Source organism: Phalaenopsis equestris, unplaced genomic scaffold (genome assembly GCF_001263595.1).
Source record: "Phalaenopsis equestris unplaced genomic scaffold, ASM126359v1 Scaffold000420, whole genome shotgun sequence".
In the NCBI taxonomy this organism is placed as follows: Eukaryota; Viridiplantae; Streptophyta; class Magnoliopsida; order Asparagales; family Orchidaceae; genus Phalaenopsis; species Phalaenopsis equestris.
This window is the reverse complement of record NW_018164861.1, coordinates 168,216-187,593: the sequence shown is the minus strand read 5'-3', so window position 1 is coordinate 187,593 and position 19,378 is coordinate 168,216. Positions and strand designations below refer to the sequence as shown.

Below are 19,378 nucleotides of genomic sequence, written 5' to 3'. Positions count from 1 at the left end.
ACTCTTTCAACCTCTTTCTTGTGAGTTAAATCCGACACTATGCCATATATTTCTATGCAGCTAATTTTTTAAGCTATTCTAGATGTTAAATGGTGCTTATTGTTGATGATTGATTTTAATTGTATCTTATTCATTGGATAGACCAAACTATGATGAATCATTAGTTTTTCTACTTGAGACTTAAAATCTATGCCTATGTCTACTTGATGAGTATCAATTATTAACGAAATCCGTTGGAATTAACTTTATGACACTGGCAAATTTGATGAAAAAATTACTGTATTCTCGTTTATAGCATGACATTAAGCAACTTTTTATTTATATTGGTAATTTCATTCATTGTCCATTTCTTCTACGAAGTTTCCTTGGCTAGTTTGGTGCTTTTGATTTTAGTAGGAAAACGATACATAAAAAATCTGATTATTTGGAAATTAATTTGCATGCTCGTTGACTTTCTTTAATTTTTATTCTTGCTAAAATTATTGGATGTTTATCATCATTTTATTATTAATTAGGGTTAAACTCAGCTATTGCCTATTTTCTATTAAAGGAGCTTATTAGTATAATATAATTGGTAATTTTTACGCTATAAATTTTCTTCTTTGGCATGCGTTCATCTATTGCATCAGAAAAGAATATTAAAAGACTGGTTGGAAAGATTCTGAAGCAGCTCATGAGTTAGAAAACAGTCGTCGAATAGATTTTCTTAAAAATAGTAATAAAAAATGATCTGTAATGACATTTTTTTTTTGTTTGGCTGATGGAAGGAGCTATCCCCACTTCTTTCTTATTTTTGCAGGTTCTGTTCTTCTCAACAATGACCAGATTGCTTGATGTTATGGAAGAGTACTTGTCTTGGAAACGCTACAAGTATCTTCGTTTGGACGGGCACACATCTGGAAATGACCGTGGAGCCCTAATTGATGAGTTCAACCGGCCTGAGTCTGAAACTTTCATATTTCTTTTAAGGTTTCTATTTTTGAATTGACATAAAGATACAGCTTTGAATTCTTTCCTTAGGCTGGGTTAAAAAATCATCCTTAAATTTAGTTTGTTTTAAATGAAATGGACCCCTAGTTTTTCAAATTTTCTAGATTTAGTCTACTTTTTTAGGCAATTTTCCTGCAATAGTTCATTGATGGATGAGCTATTCTTATTGCAACTTAGGATGTGAATGATCAAAGTTAGCTGTTTCCAAATGGTTTAAATAAGAACTAAATTTATCCTTTTATCAATGATTTTTGGTATTTTCTTTTGGTGAGCAACGGCCAAAAACTTATGGGGCGCTATGCTTTTACTTTTTTTACATTTTAGAGACTAATTTTTGGTTGGTATATCTAATGCAAAAATGAGTGATTACTGTTAGAAAAATGCTGCCAAACATATTGTTAATACTCTGTTGCAAAAGTCAATTTATGTGTAAATATAATTATTCATTTTGCCTCCCTGAAATATTCATAAAATTTTAACCTCAAATACTTGAATTAAGCAACTTGCTGACTTCATAAATATTTCATGCAGCATTCGAGCTGGTGGTGTTGGTGTAAATCTCCAAGCAGCTGATACTGTCATAATTTTTGACACTGACTGGAATCCTCAGGCAATTCTTACTCTCAACTCTTATGCAAAAAAAAATTATTGTTTAATCTTTTTCTGCTTTTTGTCGTTGACCACGATTACTTTACTATGAGTTCAGGTCGACTTACAAGCACAGGCCAGAGCTCACAGGATTGGACAAAAGCGAGATGTGCTTGTTTTGCGTTTTGAGACGGTTAGTTGTGATTTCATTCTGCTTGAATATTTTTTTAGATGTATACATTGTTTTACAAACTGTTTTATTTTATTTTTATTTTTGTTTCTTTCCTATATTAGACTACTTGACTACTTTCATTTAGTTTGCAGCTAGCTTAAATATATTATGCTACATGCCAGTGGACTCACCCCACATGTATTAATGCCAAATAAAGTTCATAGGCATACTTGGAAGTTTTTAGTTATAAACTAGAGATAAAACATAAAAAAATGAAATTGCTTCAGTATCCATCAACATCAATTACTACTTTGGTAGAATATTAGTTTAAATGAAGATAATCAATGAATGAACTTACTACCGATAACAGCTACTGAAATGCTGAATCAACAAAGTTAGATAAGTGAATTTTATCCTATTACTTTTCGACATCTCAACTTACTATATATTTGTAAGATGTTAAACGAAAACGAATTGTAACTTGGCATCTTTTGTACCAGGCTAGTCATGTATCACCCTCTTAGGCACTCGGATGGAGGTTGCTATAACATTTCACACTACTAATGTGGGTGTTGTTTCCAATGCCTAGTGGCCCTCACGTGTGTGAGAGTTTTTCTGTAAGGTGAAACAAAAATGTATTGAGATATGTTGATATGACAATTGCGCAGGATAGAAACAAATGATCCAAGTTAAGTGCAAATGCTCAAAATCATTATAAGGTATCAAAACGAAATAAAAAAAAAACATTAGGAATCAATGGTTTATTACAACAACAACAAGCCTTTGTCCCACTAATTGGGATCAGCTACATTATCTTTTCCTGCATCATGTCCAATTAAGTGTCATATTTTTATTTAATTCTAATAAATTAAGATCATTTTTATTCAACATGCCCATGTCTTTTTAGGTCTACCTAACATAAGTCAAATTTAAAACATCTAATCTCTTTACAGGGTCATCAGATGGTCGACATTTACTGTTGACCAAACCATCTAAGGCAACTCTCTCTAATCTTGTATGTTACTAGAGCTACTCCAACCCTTAACACAAATATATTCATTTCACATTTTGTTTCTTGTTGTAAAGCCACTCATCCACCTGACCATTTTTTATACAACATGCCCAATTTTTTATAAACATAAAATTTTTTATTATCTTCCAACTTTGAGCATTTATCTTTCAACCGGAGTGTTGTCTTGTCCACTTGACAAATTATATCTATAAAAAATGTATCATGATATCTTGATGCAAATCTTATCTCCTTATGGTTTTGGGCCATGAAACAGAGATATGGATGCAAATATTTCAAACATTTTAGCTTTAATTTTGACGCTGACAGATCGTCATTTGTTTGTGAGGAAGCATTAAGAGTTGGAGAAACAAATATAATTTGTTAAACGCCCACAAAAAGTAGGTGGAATACATTCAAGTTGAGTTGCTAACTTAAAGTAAAAAGAGAATGAGCTTAAGGAGATGGATGAAGAGATGGACGTTTGCAGATCAACTGATGGTAAAGAGAGAATAAATGATGATGAATATGGCATAGATAGTACGGATGATTTAATTATTCTTAGGCTATAGTGTGCAAACTTATTCGTTTAATTATACTTTTCTAGAACAATTTATTTAACAATATTTTTTAGTTTGGAATGCATTGGAACTTCAAAATAATTTTTGACTATTGTAATATTGCTTTCTAAAATCACTTGATGTATTATTTCTTATAAGCAATAATTGTCTCCATGAAAGAAATGACAGCACAATTAAGGCAATAGTTTGTAGCTTATATAAGTGGTAAAATGATCATGTTGTTGATCCAGTCAAAGATGAACTGTTTTACAAGAACAATAAAATAGTATTACTGGAAAAAAGGATGATAAAAGATTAAATTAATATATACCTAAATTATTTTGAACAAATTGTTTATGTTGTATATTGAAATGACACATATTAGACACTTTGCAACAAAATTATTACATTTAAAGCATCGCATTGTATACGATAGAATATTCCTCTAAAACCTGAAACCCATTTTGCATTTGTACATCTCAAATTCTTTTGAGAACTTATTGAAGCTTTGTTCAAATTATAACAAGAACTCTATAGATACTTAAATCATCCCTATGGAAGGAATTCAATTTCCCCCCCTCTTCGACTCTCACTCATTGTGTATGTGATCCCTTCATGGGTCCCTTCTTCAATTTTAACAAGTCTTTGTTGAAGTCAGTGGATTTCTCATTGCATCTCATCCATAATAAGTTCCTGAATGGCTTTCAACTCTTGTTCTAGGGTTTATGTTTGGGGGGTGAAAGAGGGTTTAGGGGCTAATTTAGGGTGGCAAAAAATTTTTTGGGTAGCTGATTTGAAAAATCATCTAGGGGGAATGATTTTTAGTCGAGTTTGGATTAGGTGTTGGTGGGTTTTGGTAACCCTACGTCAATGGATACTGAGAGTCAACCAAACATCAATGGAAGACAAATATTATCACTCAATTCAAATATGAAATTACAATAAAATAACTTGGAAATATGAAATCGTTACGAAAACAACACACACCATTAAACTTGGGTCGGTGTCGTCTAAGGGATTGAAAGGTGGCGGGGTGGTGGAAAGAGGCGGTTAGCAAGGATGGACAACAAGAAGTCGGGGGAAGCAAACTATAGGTAGTTGTTACAATGGGTAACATCAAGGTGGAGGGGGAGAACGTCAGTTCTGTTGTTTTCAGAAGGACGCCAATAAAGGTGGAGTGGCGAGTGGAAGGAAGCAGGTGCGAAAAAGGGATGAAGAAGGGCATAGGAAGGACATGCACCACCTCAGGATTGAGATTCAATTGGAGCTCCACTCAAAACCCTTGTATATAACCCTAGAAGGGAAAATGATACGTCGACGATTGTCCCGGAACAAACACAACAAAACTAACTCTATACACCAACGAAATGCAAATAAATAGACCTAGGATAATTATGAGTGGCCCCCCTCCATTGGGCAACACTCCCAACGTAGTTAGATGGCCAACCCTTGAGAAATTTGGACTGAACGTTCTAGATATAGGCAGATACCTCCGTTAGTGTGGGAAGGGTAGAAGAGGATACACACCATCTCAAAAATGAGATAAAGCCGAAGCACCACTTGAAATGCTTGGATATAACCCTAGAAAGGGATAGTGAGACGCCAATGGCTATCCCGAAACAAACTACAATAGAAATTAACCTTAGAGACTAACAGAAATAAATAAATAGTCCTAGATGACTAGAAGTGGGTCCCACTCCAAATGTATTGCACTTTCAGACCTTGGAGGGTCGATCGACCCTCAGAAGCTTGGACCGAATCGGTTCAAGTGTGTCCCAGGTGCTCCGAGGCCCCAAAAATCCGAATCATTCTCCCAAGATTGTGGGAGCTTCGACATCATTTGTTGAAGCTTTTGCCTCCTCATAGTATGGAGTCAGGTCAACCATGTTGAAGATAACAAAAATGTTGTAGTCTCCCTTTGTTATAGGGTCTTCGATCGTATCCCTAAAACACCTAGATCTCCCTATCGGATGCACTATCCTACAAAACACTTGGAAATTTTCCCGAATTACAAGTAATAATCTTTATTGTCCAACTATTTGTGGGTATCTTGTTGAACTAAACTGGAATTTTGTGTCAAACATACTCCACATAGTCCTCCAAACGTCTTAGATGATTTGGTCACAGTAAACGCCGACCATCTGATGATCCGATTAGAAGAGTAGTTGTTTTAAATTCGACTTTTGTTAAGAAAGGCAGAGGTAGACCTAGGATGACTTGGCATATTGTGAATGTCGACTTATGTTAAGAAAGGCAGAGGTAGACCTAGGATGACTTGGCATATTGTTTTAAATCCGAAATGCAAAGCAGCCAAAAAGCTCTCACAAACAAAACCTAAGTTTGGGAATATGATTGAGAATGTTGGAGTAGTAAGACTCAACTTGGCTACCATCTGTGTAGACACTATATTTTCACAACTACATCTATCAATGATAAGGCTACACATATTTCTCTTCACATTGCATCGAGGATGACTGACGTTCTAGCGAAGCCACTGCTACTTTCTTGTAACCTCAATCTGTAGGACCCATCAAACTACAAGCATGCCACCCTCATCAGCTAGAAGCTGGTACCCCTGCACATCGCATCATCTTTTTTTGTCTCCAATAGCATTGTCCATTTCTTCTACTGCTAACAGGATGGGGGAAGTAGGGAAAGCGGAGGTGACGTGTCCAAACCCATGACATCTGAAACACTTCCTTGCAGACACTGTGCTTGGTTTATTGCTTCTCTTGTACTTTTTTTTTCCCACTATGACTAGCTCTATCATCATTATGGACTTTTTAACACCTTTCTCGTGTGGGTGACAGCCTGAATGAAGACAGGGTCATGATTGCTTTTGTTGTCTCTTCACCTTCAATGCCAAGCTCTGAATATTTATCCGACCAATAAGGTTGTGGATAAACAACATTACTGATGATTGGCTTCAGATTTCCCAAATATTTGACTATGGTGTTCTCCTCCGGCTCTGTAAATACACATTTCAACATTAGTTGCTCAAACTTTGTTGTGAACTTCTCTACAAACAATTCTCTCTCTTGTAGCTCGAGATTCAAGAACATATTTTGGCAGTAGTGTGGGGGTATGTCTTCCTCTACATCTTCATTTTATCCCTCGTAGTGATCTTGCTCCTACTTTTTCTCCGTCTCTCTCTTCAGATTCTCCCACCATAAAGAGTCACTCTTCTTCAGCTTCATGGCAGCAAATTTGACTCTTCTATCACCTGACACCTCCTTATACTAAGAAAATCCTCTCAATAGTCTATAATCACTCAATGAAGTCATCCAGATTCATTCTCCTTTAGAAATTTGGTAAGTCTACATTTTCTCCCATATTTTTATTTCCTCAAAAAATCAATCTACCCCTCGGCCTACTCTAATACTGAACCCCAAAGCGCAATGACATAACTTATTCTTTTCTGGAATCATTCATATAGAAGAGATTCAGTTTTTCCTCCTCTCCTCTTTGAATCTCACTCTCACGATCTGTGATGATAACTCCTTGGGTCCTTTGCTCAATTTCAAAAAGTTTTTGTTAAAGTCTGTGGATTTTCTGCTGCATCTCTTGATCTCTTCCATGGTAAGATCCTAATCGTCTTCCAGCACTTGTCTCCTTAGTGGTATGGTTTGGGTTTAGGTTTGGGAGATGAAAAAGGGTGTACAAGGCTGATTTAGATTACACAAAAATAAGTTTGCTGATTTTGAAAATCAACAAGGGCAATTAGGGTAAGGTCAAAGTTTCGGTATGGTTTGGTGCGTTTAGGCCACCCTAAGATAGAATTAGGGTTGAGCTAGCCCTCATACCAAATGATATCGGGATTTAACAAACATCCAACTGAAAGCAAATATTATTAATGAATTCAAATTAGAAAATACAACAAATAATGAGTAAATCTGAAATTGCAACAAAATAACACATAACACTAGAACTAGGGTGGAGATGGTGTTGGCTAGGGGTTTGGACCTCCGTGGCAGAGGCAAGGTGGGATGGCAAGTCGGAAGGTGGCGGCAACTAGGGGAGGGGGGGCAAGCAGCGAGGTTAATGATGGTAGGTTGATCCCAGAGGTAGCAGCAAGCTGGAAGGGGTGGAATGGTTGGAAGGTAGCGGGGCTGAGGAAGAACAACAATTTAGTTTTTTTTCTTAGGGGCGGCAGCAAGGTGCGGTGGCGAGGGTGAAGGGGGAATGATGTAGGAGAGTGGTGGAAGGGCAGAAGAGGATACACGCCAATTTGGGAATGAGATACAACCACAACACCACTCAGAAACCTTGGATACAACGCTAGGAAGGGAAAAGGAGACGTCGATGATTGTCCCGAAACAAATCATAGCGAAAACTAACCCTAGGAAACAACATAAACAAATAAATAATCTCAGATAATTAGGAGTGATTCCCACTCCAATCTGGTTACACTTCCCCACCATATAGTTTCGGCCGACCCCTCGGAAGCTTGCACGAACCGATCCAGATGCACTCTAGGTGGCCCCCTCCGGACACCAGCATTACATCATCTAGCAATTTCACATTCGTCAAAGAACTACAAGCATAAATCACTCCCTTTTGCCTACACTTCTCAAATGCATGCTTACTCAATTATGTCAATAAATTTTTACTTAATTGGGAGCATGGATTCATATGCAAATTCAGATGTACCCTTCATTTTTTAAGATTTAAAACTTCCCTTCTCTCGCTTGTTTTGAAAACATATGCTCTTAAAATTAATTAATATCTAAATAATATGGCCGGGGTCTATCCCAAACAACTTGCGCAGCATCTATGGATAGCACATAAAACTAAATTCTTTTGATATAAGTAGTTTAAATTTTTGGACTATTTTAACTCACCTTTACGTTGTAACATTTATTTTCATCCGTGTTAAGGTGCGTACTGTTGAAGAACATGTTAGAGCTTCAGCCGAGCATAAATTGGGAGTTGCTAATCAGAGCATAACTGCAGGGTTTTTCGACAACAACACAAGGTTCCATCTTTGTTATGAACCTTATATTTTTCTTTTGGCCATTCATTTACCTCAATGTTCTCTTTTTATTTGGTTTGATACTGTGATAGTGCTGAAGATAGAAGAGAGTATCTCGAGTCTCTTCTCAGAGAATGCAAGAAAGAAGAAGCAGCTCTTGTTTTAGATGACGATTCTCTAAATGATCTTTTAGCTCGCAGGTTATCTTTCCTTTTCACTCTTTATGATTTTTGCAAATTACTAAACTAAAGAAGTTTTTTTTTTCTGGTTTTCTGTGCACTTGATTGTTCTTTTCTTATTTGATTGACTAGTTTTTTTTTTTTGTTGTCTTTTTTTTTTTTTTTTTTTTTTTTACTATTGTATTTGTTTTGGAATTGTTACAGTGAATCCGAGATCGATGTATTTGAATCTATTGACAAGAAAAGACGTGAAGAAGAGATGGTATGTTTGTTGAGTTTTAATTTGCTAATTTTGCTTGCCCAGTTATTTTCATGTTTTAAAGCTTTGTGAATTATTTTAATTAATGCTGCCTTGCAATGTATCTTTTCAGGCAGCATGGATTAATTTGGTTCAGGTAAATAAAATGGATTCCTCGAAGATGTTACCCATGCCTTCTCGTCTTGTTACGGAGGATGACTTGAAGCCCTTTTATGAGGCGATGAGGATTTATGATACGTCCAATGGAAGTAATGTGCCCATCATTACAAAAAGAAAAGTTCCGAATGTAGGAGGCCTGGATACAGAGCAATATGGGAGGGGCAAGCGGGCACGTGAGGTTTGTACGGCTCACTTCTCTTAGGCCTTGGCTCAAGTTACTCCATTGAAAGAAGTTACTTACAGATCTTTTTTTTTACATTTTAAAATCTTTTGAAGATTCGTTCTTATGAGGATCAGATGACCGAAGAAGAATTTGAGAAAATGTGTCAAGTTGACTCCCCTGAATCAGCCATTGCCGCTGATCCATCACAAGATTTATTTCTAACAAAGATCCGTGACCACCCTCCTAAATTGATTGATGTTGTGCTTACACCACAACGACCAAATGATATCTCAATTCCCCCAATTGGATCTTTGCAACCTAGCAAAGATCCCCCAGTGAAACGTGGAAGAGGCAGACCAAGGAGATCGTCGGTGCTTATGGCTGCTCCTGTATCAGTGCCACCTGCTCCTTTTCCTCCAGTTAACAAAGGCGAACTGGAACCTCATAAAGAGACTTCTGCTGCTTCTGCAGGTGCTGTTCCGCATTTGGCTGCACTCAATGATGTTACTGCAAATACTATACAACAGTTGGGTGTAACTGCCTTGCAGTTTTACCCATCACCTGGCACCAGCATGCCTCTTAAAGCAAGGGGGCGGCCAAGTAATGGTGGAGAAACCACTAGAGGGCGTGGTAGAATGCAAAAATCTATTTTCACTACTGTTGGTGCTCAGTTAAATGCATATACTGCAATTCAGAGTGGAATTGATGCAACAATGAGTAGACCTGCTGCCAATGTTTTAGCTAAAGGGAACTCTACCTTGAATGTTGTAGCGGGGGTTCCTAATTTTGTTTCTATTGGTCATAATATTACGCAAATGCCAGGATCTTCAGCTGTTGTTGAAACACCTGCTATCAAAGCCTCCAGTTCTCAATTGCCAGAAATAGTGAATAGCGTAATGCCTGTTGTTGGGGAGAAAGAAGCCAGAGATGACACTTCTGCATGTGAGACTAAATCAGCTTGTATTGTCTCTAAGTTAACTGTAACCAAGGATCAGGTCAGTATCCTGCAGCCAAAGAATCCTGACGGTGCGAAAACTGATTCAGAATATTCAACTGCTGAGCCAAACTTTGGCTCATCTGTACCGGACACATTTAGTCAAAAACAAGGGCAAACTGAGAAAAGAGTTGATAGCTTACTAGACAAAACCCAGAAAACAAAACATAACTTTGTAGGCACATTAAATGACAAGCAACCAGAAGTTGCAATAAAGGATGTGAATTCCATTCAAATGTTAGATAAGACTCTATCTGATCAGATGAACCAAGAGAGAACGCCTAGTATAGAATCTCAAACGTTTAATAATTTGAAATCTGATGATAAGCCCCATTCAACATCAACCGTTAACAGCTCATTGGAATGCCATGGTAGCTCAGTTGTTGATAAAGTAACAGGTCGTGAACCTCAAAGTTCAATATCCATTGAAGCTGCCAAATTCCAGGAGAATTCTATTATCACAGGAACTCCAGCATTAGTGTCCACAAACATGATTCATGAGAAATTGACAAATCAGGTCCCAACATGTCAAGTTTTAGATTACAGAGCAGTACCTGTGGTGATCCATAGAGATTCTGAAAATAGAGCTTCGGTAACAAGGAAAAAGGCAGCTGCTCGTGAAACAAGAAACAGATGCAGCACCTCAACTGCAGCTTGCGAACGGCGTGCCCGACAAGCAGGATTGAAGCTGGCAGATGGTTCTAAAAAGGCAGAGACCAGAGGGAGAACTAGTAAGGCAGCTACCATGAAAGCAAAAGAGGAGAGTGGAAGCATGCAAACTCTTCCTGGTACACCCAGGTCTCAAACTGCTCAGGGTTCTGATGTTTCCTTCCTACAAATAGAAACTTCAACTGCAAAAACTGCTCCTTCAGCTGCAAGGAATTTTGAACAGACTGTAACAAAAGAAATTAAATTTGACCAAGGTATTACTTGTGCTTCAGCATTGGATCCAAATAAAATGTCTCTTTCCAAGGGTAATGTTGAAAGCAATACTATTTCATCTTCAAGCAATATGGAATGTGGACTTGTTTTGGGTCTCCCTGTTAATGCAACTATTCGGGTAACTGATGACAAAGGTGACAATTTCAAGAGTACTGGGATTGATCAGTTACAAGAAGAGCCCGTGAAAGCTGGCATAACATGTGTAAGACCAGAAGGTTTTTCTGTGGCAGAAGACAAGCAGCTGGTTTCTTCAATTAAATGCCTGGCCTCAGAAAGAAATTCTTTGCCCGAGGTTTTCGAAACAAAAATTACAGGCGGGTCTTTCGTGAAAAGCGACGCACAAAACTCCAATGCACAACCAGCAGGTTTGATCTTACCACATAAGCTTGAATTGTCTGTAATTTTTGAATTTTTATGGACATTCATTTCTACAGACTTCTAAACTATGCTTGCCATTATTCCAGTTATGATTGTAACTGAACAGGAGAGACCTGTGCCTCGTGTTTTGGAAGCCATTGACAAACCTGCTGAAGAATTGGAAACTTCTGATCTTGGAAAGATGGTAAGGGATGATTCTCCTTCAGATAATCTCAAAGAACAATCTGAAATAATACAGCCATCATCTGGCTCAGTCACTTCTGATGAAAACAGCTGTAAAGCTCCTGCTTCTTTGGAAAATGAGAAGGATCACAAAAGCACCTCAGCAGATCTTGTCAAAGCATTGCCCTCGGAAAATAGTGCAGAAATATCACAGCAGGACCATTCTGCTCTACAAGGTCCTAATCTTATTGGATCATCAAAACCAGTAGCGCAGAAGCATAATGCATCTGATGATATTTTAACAGTTTCATCTGAACTTGTTGGTCTTGAAAGGGAGCAGCAAGCTGTGGCTGTTCCACCTATTGAGGAGCAGCATGCATCACTTTATTCACCCTCAGATTTGAAATTATCAGAACCTGTTGAACAAACAACGGAGAAGCACCATGCTACAGATTCTTTGAAGGGTTCTAGTTTTACCGAATCAGTTGGGAATACAACTGAGAAGATCAAAGCGATCGAGCATTATAGGGATGACAAGCCATCAGTATCTTCTATATCAAGTTCTGACAACAGTCATGGATTATCTAATGCTTTGACAGTCTCAGATATAGAATCAGATATGTTGAGGAATGTTGATGGCATCATACTTGCCCTGCCCACCGAATCTGAACCTCTTCCAGTGCATCCTGATGCTACAGAGATAAAGCGGGCGAAAGCACCATTGGGTATGAAAACTAGGAGCAGCAGCGGGGACAAAAAAATACTGGAAGCTGCTAGAGTAGAAGATAAGGCTATTGAAAATAAAACAGCTGAAGATGCTACCAAGCATATTGAACAAACTGGAATGGCCCAGTCATCGAATGTGAACCAGGAGTTGAATTTAACTTGTGATGATGCCAATCCATCTTCGTCCCCCTCTTTGGGGGATGAATTGGCTGTCTCCGGCGAGGAACTCAGCACGGCTAAAGCAATCAAAGATACCAACTTTGTTTTAAGAAGTTCATCAGATGTTGGTTTTCCTTCTGCTACTGTTGTGCGGGAGGATTCAGATGTTTGTAGGGATGCTTCTTGTTCCTCGCCTTCGGTCTTGGAAGAAACTCAGAAAGCCGAGGTATCTATTGATGCCGAGAATTTGGATTTGACTGAAAAGGACCCCGAGTTTGAGAATGTTGAGGATTCTATGAAGTTAGGTTCAGCTGAAATTAAACCGGATGATAAGGAGGATTGTAAAGTTATGCAAGAAAATGATAAGGTTGATGAGGATCCTGGAAGTTGATTGAATTTTCATTAAGATCCGATTCACTAATCAAGAATTTTACTGCGTTGAAGTTATCGGCAGTTTTTGGCCTGACAAACTGCTTTTAATATATGAATGCAGTTGTTATGTATTTCAGCTCTCTTGTGTATTAAATGGAAATGTCCCTCATTCTGTATATTTCATTATTTATCTGCTCGAGTGAACGATCATCGTCAACTTCAAGCATTATAGGAAATTTTATCTGCTCGAGTGAACGATCATCGTCAACTTCAACATCATTGATTATTGGCATTATAGGAAATTCCACAAAAATTTCCATTATAGGAAATTCAATTTTACCGGAGATTAGGATCAATTAGAAACTTAACCACACCGCAGACTAACAAAATCATAAAAAATTTGAGAAAATCTAAACAAAACTTCAAAAATAGAAAACACAATTAAAACAATTAGAAAAGCACACATAATGTTACGTGAAAAAACTTTGAGAATTAGAAAAAATTACGGAGCCACATGATTCATCATAAATTTTACCATGAAATTTAGGATTCACACTAGTTTTCTTTTTATACAAGCAAACTTACGGTACTTGCGCTCTCAATCTTCCCTGATCCGATACAAGAATTACGCCGAATTTTCAAAATCAACATTTTCGACACTTCTTACATTCAGTGGAATGCTTGACGAAGAAGCTGAAAGAAGACCAAGTCTAGACTTCTCATCGCTTAAATTCAGACATGAAATCAAAACTTCTTACTATCTGTTGCCTACAAAAAAATGTTGCGCACATGCGCCTGATGCATCACACAAACCAACAAGGCATGTACTCCTTTGGTGATGTTCCACTTTTATGATATGGCAATTGAAAGCCACGTCTTTTTATCCAACGACAAATCAATTCAATCTCTTCCTTTGGCACTATGAAAGGGATTGCGATGAAACTAATTAAAGGTTCTACACCACTTATTCATTAAATTAGCTCAGATAAGAATAAACTAAATTAATTTAAAAACCTGCAACTTTTTTCAGCCATAATTGCAACTCCACAAAGTAACAAAACCCAATGAGATTCACTAAACTTGTACATCTTTTTATGTTATGCTTCGTTTTTCGTCGGAACTCAAGTACATTTACGATCCATTTGCTTGCTTGAAGTTGAAAATATATATTTTAAAATGTAATGAAATTTAGTAAATTCAACAATTTTGGTATATTTGACAATGAACACCAATTCATATCTTCAGAAGGAACTCTTCAGATGTAATAATTTTACTTTCACAATCAAAATGAGACAGAACAAAATTAAAGGTAAAAGAATTGTTGAGGCAACAAAGACATGATCATTTTTCATATTGTTCTCAAATATATCTTATGATACTATTTTTTTAGCGTAATGGAGAATAGCAAGAATATTTCTACTTGTTGTTTTTATAATTGTCCTTTTAGATGATATTGCTAAGTTTGTTGAGTATTAGTTATCGTGTTATTGTTATAATAAAGTATAATACATTTCAAATTCAAGGGGCTGTTCGGATTGCTATTATTTGTTTTTTTTTTTTTTTCAATTGGTGTGTATTTGGCTTCAAAAATGTCTGCCCAAACCCTGGTATTTTCTTAAATTTCATTTCAGTAATAGTTTTCTATTTTAATGGAAAATTTAAATATGGCCTAATTGTGGTGTGTTTTGTGAAAACAATGTGGAGGCATAAAAATTCTCACGACAACAATCAAACGAAAAAGATTTACGTGGTTCGGTGTTGAACCGATTCGCCAACATCCACGAGCTGGGAGATTTCATTAGCATCGGATGGGGAGAAATAAAAAAGGTTTTGAGTTACAACTCAATACTTCTCAACAATATAATTTTTACATGAGACTTATATTCTTTATATGGAAGAGGATTGTGTCATACATGAAAAGAAACAGAAAAGAAATAAATTAATTATAATATATAGGGATAATTACATATATATATATATATATATATATATATATATATATATATACTAGAAACATTGTTTTTAATATCCGACTGATGATTTGAACTATTAAATCAGTGCATTTAAGAGTTTAAATTTTTTTCTCTTTATCTCAGCCTTTGTTTTCTCTTTTATTTTATTATTAATGCTGGGCGAATAATAAAAATTTGAGTGCTAGAATGCATATTATATTGATTGAAAAAAAAATTAAAATGTCAAATTCGCTCATCTTACCCAAAAGTGATAATAATAATAATAATATTTGACTTAAGAGTTAATAATAATAATAAATATTTGACAAAAAAAATATATTGAACTAGCTCGGTGGTGGTGGCAGTTTGAAGTTGTTTGGACCACACTTTTGGGGTCAGGGGAAATTATTTTGTCTGATTTCTCAGAAAGTTGTTGTGGAAAAGTTAATTTTTACAATCTTACATGGCTAGGAGCATGTTCGGGGGTGTGGCTTCCTTTGGGGGCCCGGCTAGCCTCTGAGGCAAGACAGAGAATGCTAAGAACGAAGAAGGAGAAGTTTCGTGATCAATGGTTTTGGGAATGCCTCCAGACATGAAAGGGTAAAAACTCATTTTTTGTCGTTTCAAGACATAGCAGAGCAGTCTCGTTCCGGATGTCACTTTTGAGAGAAATATTTGCGTAAGAGTTGCGTACATATTAGGTTATTCGGAGGGTAGGTAGGTTACAGGAAGAATTATAAGGTGTATAACCTACGTGTAACCTACATGTACCCTCCTAATAACCTAATATGTACGCAACTCTGCGTACGTCAGACGTACGTAAATATTTCCCCACTTTAAATGTCAAAAGACGCTAAGTGAGGTGACTATCAGAAAGCTATTCTCCGACTTTTTCTCAAAAAAAAAAAAAAAAATTATGATCATCTTCTGAACTTCATAGTTACTTTTTCAAATAGTTAGAATTGCTTCAAATAGCAAGTCAATTGTCAGCAACGCTTGATTGCAGCAAATTCCTATTGCTATCATTATTTTTTTTTTCCTAAGAATAGAAATTATTCTAAATATTTAATTAATAAAAAACTGACAGTATCAATCACAGATAAGTACATATGATGTTGATCATAGATAAAAGAATATTTGATCTTTTAAAACTCATATTTCATAGAAAATGAGTTTTAAATTCGAAAATCAATATCTGAACTCATGTATCCAAAACATATATTTTATTTGAAACTATCTAAAATTACTAATTTTTTTATTAGATGCTACAGATTTAAATGATATATAAATAATTATCAAAATTTAAATATTAAATATATAAACACATAAAATTTGTGCCGTATATGTATAAATTCCCAAAAAGAAAAATAAATAAAATAAAGGGATCCTAAGAACATGAGAAAACTACACACTCTTTCTGAAGATATAAAGAATAAATTTCCTTAAAAAAAATGACAATTCTCTTTTTGAAGACATAATGAATCAATTTCTTACAAAGAATGAACTTAAGAAAAATTACATTAATCCTCACTTGCAGGCAAAGAATTGGATGTACAGAGCACTTTGTGCTTTTTGTCTATATGAAACTGCTACTGTTCTTCTTTCTGCTGTTCTTGCTGTTAAAGAAATGAAAGCTTTTCCTCTTCTAAGCATTTAAATTTTGAGGCCCGAGTCTTGTGAGCAATACTTCTAATGCTTCTCTCATCCAAGCATGTTGGCATCCCTCTCTCGCTTCGGCCACGCTCACCTGCTCGCCAAATTGTCGCAAAAAAGATTAAAAAAAACTAAATAAAAGATAAAGAGTTTATTTGGGATCAATTTTGTTTTTTATTAGTGTATTTTTAAAAGGTTGCATTATTTTCAAAGCTAAAAGATAAAGACATGTAAAAAAATGACATTTTTAAAAATAAAATAAAATAAATTAGAAAATAATCCCAAATATTTACTTCTAGAATAGAACATGATTCAAAATTTTCTTCTACTTACCCATCTCCTCTTCCGAACCTCCATCTCAGGCCAATTGGACAATTCCTCTGTAACATTCAATGGAAACATATGGCCCTCATAAAGCACATTGTATCTGTTGCTTATATACATCCATTTACCAAGTTTACTCTGTAATAAAATATAATATTTAGCTGAAATTACTCAATAACAGGTATTAAATTTAAATAATTATAATAATGGTGATAAATTATTATACTAACCTCAACATGTCCATTTACACCAGCTTCCTCCAATGCCTCCCTCAAAACTGCTTGTTTTATGGTTTCGTCGGATTCCCATCCTCCCTGAACAAAAATCAAGACAATTCATCAGCATAAGCTCCTGAAATAGATAACTAAAACAAAAGTAAAATTAATTTAGCTTCAAAAGTTGGATTTTTTGAAATTTTAAGATCTGAGAGGCTTCACTTTAGTTAGGATGATTCCATGGCAATTGAATATAGTTACTTTGCTTGTTACTTTTAATGGGTCTAAGAAAGCCAAAAATGGAGAAATTAGGATTCTATGGCATAGGAGCAAAATGTCATGAGGTCTTTCCCATTCCATAGTCTATAAAAAAGTTAATTCTAGTCCCCAGCAGTCCGCACTGAGGACTATTTCAGCCTGAATTTGATTAGTCTGAGAATTATTTTGACACTTCTATAAACTCTGAGACTAAATGTAATGTCCCTATATTAAATAGTAGGGATACTATTTTGGCAATTTAATCTTTGGTATAGACTACATAATGATCAAATTACCTTTGGAAACATCATCCCATGGCCCTTTTGTGAGCTTATGACAAGAACTTGCACCAATGTATCGATGTCCTCAGTGCAAGAATCATCCATCTTTAACCTATATGGAATGCACCTGTTTAATTCAAAAACAAATTTTAGATTGAATATAAGAAAAAGCTTACTGTAGAATTATGACAGCATTTGCTGCAGAAATTTTAGAACAGGAATTGAAATCAATGATTTTATAGCCAGTAGAGTATGAAATCAAAGATTATAAATAAATATAACATTAAAATATAAAAAAACAAGGCCAAAATTACAATGCATTTATGATTCATTCTTCAAGTAGAATGCAAGCGGAAAGCGATGCAGATTGGAAAACAAAACAATTTCTCCTAGGAATCGATGAAATGGCATTCATGTCAATCATGAATACGTATAAGATGGTAATAAAATAAAAATATAAAAGTCGCAAATTTATGCTATATGAAAGGAGTAAAGAGTTCAAAAGAAAGGAAAAAGCCCTAGCCCGGAGAATCTAGGGCAACGCAAATTGATCAATTGCCAAATAGAACGAAACCAAATGTTCAATGAAATCAGAAGCTAAAGCCCCACAAAACAAAAGCCAACCATGCCTGTTACAATCCAAGAACACAACTCACCCGACTACAAGCCTCCGACCGCAGCTGGAGTACCTCTGAAGTTCCCTTCCCTGCCTCGCCACCATCGTCGCCATCTTCTTCTCATTCTTCCCATCTTCCCCCTTCAGAAACCCCCAAACCCGAAAGAAGGAACGAGCACCCAACCAAGACGCAAAGGAAACCGACGCAGAAATCAAGAACCCAAACACCGCCAGTCTCGGAACAATCCTCAGTCCCACTCCACCCCCTATTCTCATCAAATCCATTAATAACAAGGGAATCTCCTTCTAGGCAAAAAAGACGAATCTTTTGCGAAATCGATGGCGAGGAGAAGGAAGTGAGCTAAAAGGCAAAAGAAGAAAGTGCGACTGCTATTCTCATGGCCTGTGGTGCGGCAGGCGTTATAAAGGGTTTGTTCCCCGGCCATGGGAAGCGCGTGTGGGGGCTTTCTGTGTTCCTTCTTCTTCTTCATCTGCTTCCTCTTACTTCTTTATTCGACCTGCTGCAGTTTTCCTTTGGGATCACATGAGGGTCGGAGTTTGTCTGCGTCGCCCACAGGGCCCCGCGTCGCACGCGGAACATTCCTTATCGGCATCTCTAGGGTTAATTGGACTCTTTACCGCCGACACGCTTGACAATTTATTTTTTTTTTATGCGATCAACCATTCTAATTGAAATATTTCACTATGAATAAGTGATTACAAATACAATTGTTTGTCTCACAGGCAGAAAAAGACTATAAAGAAGGCTAATCTCAAAAATATATAAGCTTGCATGATTCGAAATTTGTTTGATTTCCAATTAGGTCTCGAAAGCTTATAAAGTGGTTTAATGGCTTGATATAGGTTTGCTTTGACTCAGATTAGAACAATTTTTGTATACTTGTATACATCTCTATGAGCATGTCAATTTGATTATAATTTTGCTAAAATCACGAGTTCAAGATAAATTTTATTAGAAGTTTGAATGTTTCTTGTTCAAATCATTGTCTCGAGATCAATGTTATCCTCGAGATTTGTGTCAGATGATGGAAATTTATTGATGGCGCGTCATGGGTATTTACATACATACAATTCTTATGTATCTTTACATTTATACCACCCATCACGTAAACAAATACCACTATTTTAACTTCATTAAAAAAAATGAGATAAACCATCTTATGCAGACTATGCAAATACATAAGTATTGAGTGACCTGTATGTAAATCTTCCATATATATATATATATATATATATATATATATCGCTTTAACACAAAGAAAAATTAAAAGAGG

The 19,378-nt window shown here is 36.1% G+C and overlaps 2 protein-coding genes across 2 annotated transcripts in view; one reads left to right on the top strand and one right to left on the bottom strand.

The window, feature by feature from the left end:
* The window catches only part of LOC110027189 (chromatin structure-remodeling complex protein SYD), a 59,580-nt gene extending 46,579 nt beyond the window's left edge, over positions 1-13,001 (top strand). The window contains 9 exon segments of the mRNA XM_020728511.1: positions 800-969; positions 1,522-1,600; positions 1,697-1,771; positions 8,197-8,294; positions 8,384-8,491; positions 8,675-8,732; positions 8,842-9,066; positions 9,165-11,352; positions 11,452-13,001. Coding sequence (XP_020584170.1) covers positions 800-969; positions 1,522-1,600; positions 1,697-1,771; positions 8,197-8,294; positions 8,384-8,491; positions 8,675-8,732; positions 8,842-9,066; positions 9,165-11,352; positions 11,452-12,803 — 4,353 coding nt within the window. The 3' untranslated portion in view covers positions 12,804-13,001.
* A 3,172-nt stretch (positions 13,002-16,173) lies between these two features.
* On the bottom strand, positions 16,174-18,683 carry LOC110027194 (nudix hydrolase 18, mitochondrial-like). Its single transcript, XM_020728516.1, has 5 exons — positions 18,124-18,683; positions 17,483-17,594; positions 16,944-17,027; positions 16,723-16,851; positions 16,174-16,483 (listed from the first exon to the last, which is right to left on the bottom strand). Exons 1-5 carry the CDS (start codon positions 18,366-18,368, stop codon positions 16,382-16,384), a joined length of 672 nt encoding a protein of 223 aa, XP_020584175.1. The 5' UTR covers positions 18,369-18,683; the 3' UTR covers positions 16,174-16,381.
* Positions 18,684-19,378: the final 695 nt, after the last annotated feature.

Bases quoted from the DNA above. Each gene is read 5' to 3' on its own strand.
- LOC110027194 (XM_020728516.1), bottom strand. From the start codon at position 18,368: ATGGATTTGATGAGAATAGGGGGTGGAGTGGGACTGAGGATTGTTCCG. The intron at 17,028-17,482 runs GTAATTTGATCA...ATTTTTGTTCAG, and splicing joins ATGGGATGATGTTTCCAAAG to GGAGGATGGGAATCCGACGA. The intron at 16,852-16,943 runs GTTAGTATAATA...ATTTTATTACAG, and splicing joins GTGTAAATGGACATGTTGAG to AGTAAACTTGGTAAATGGAT.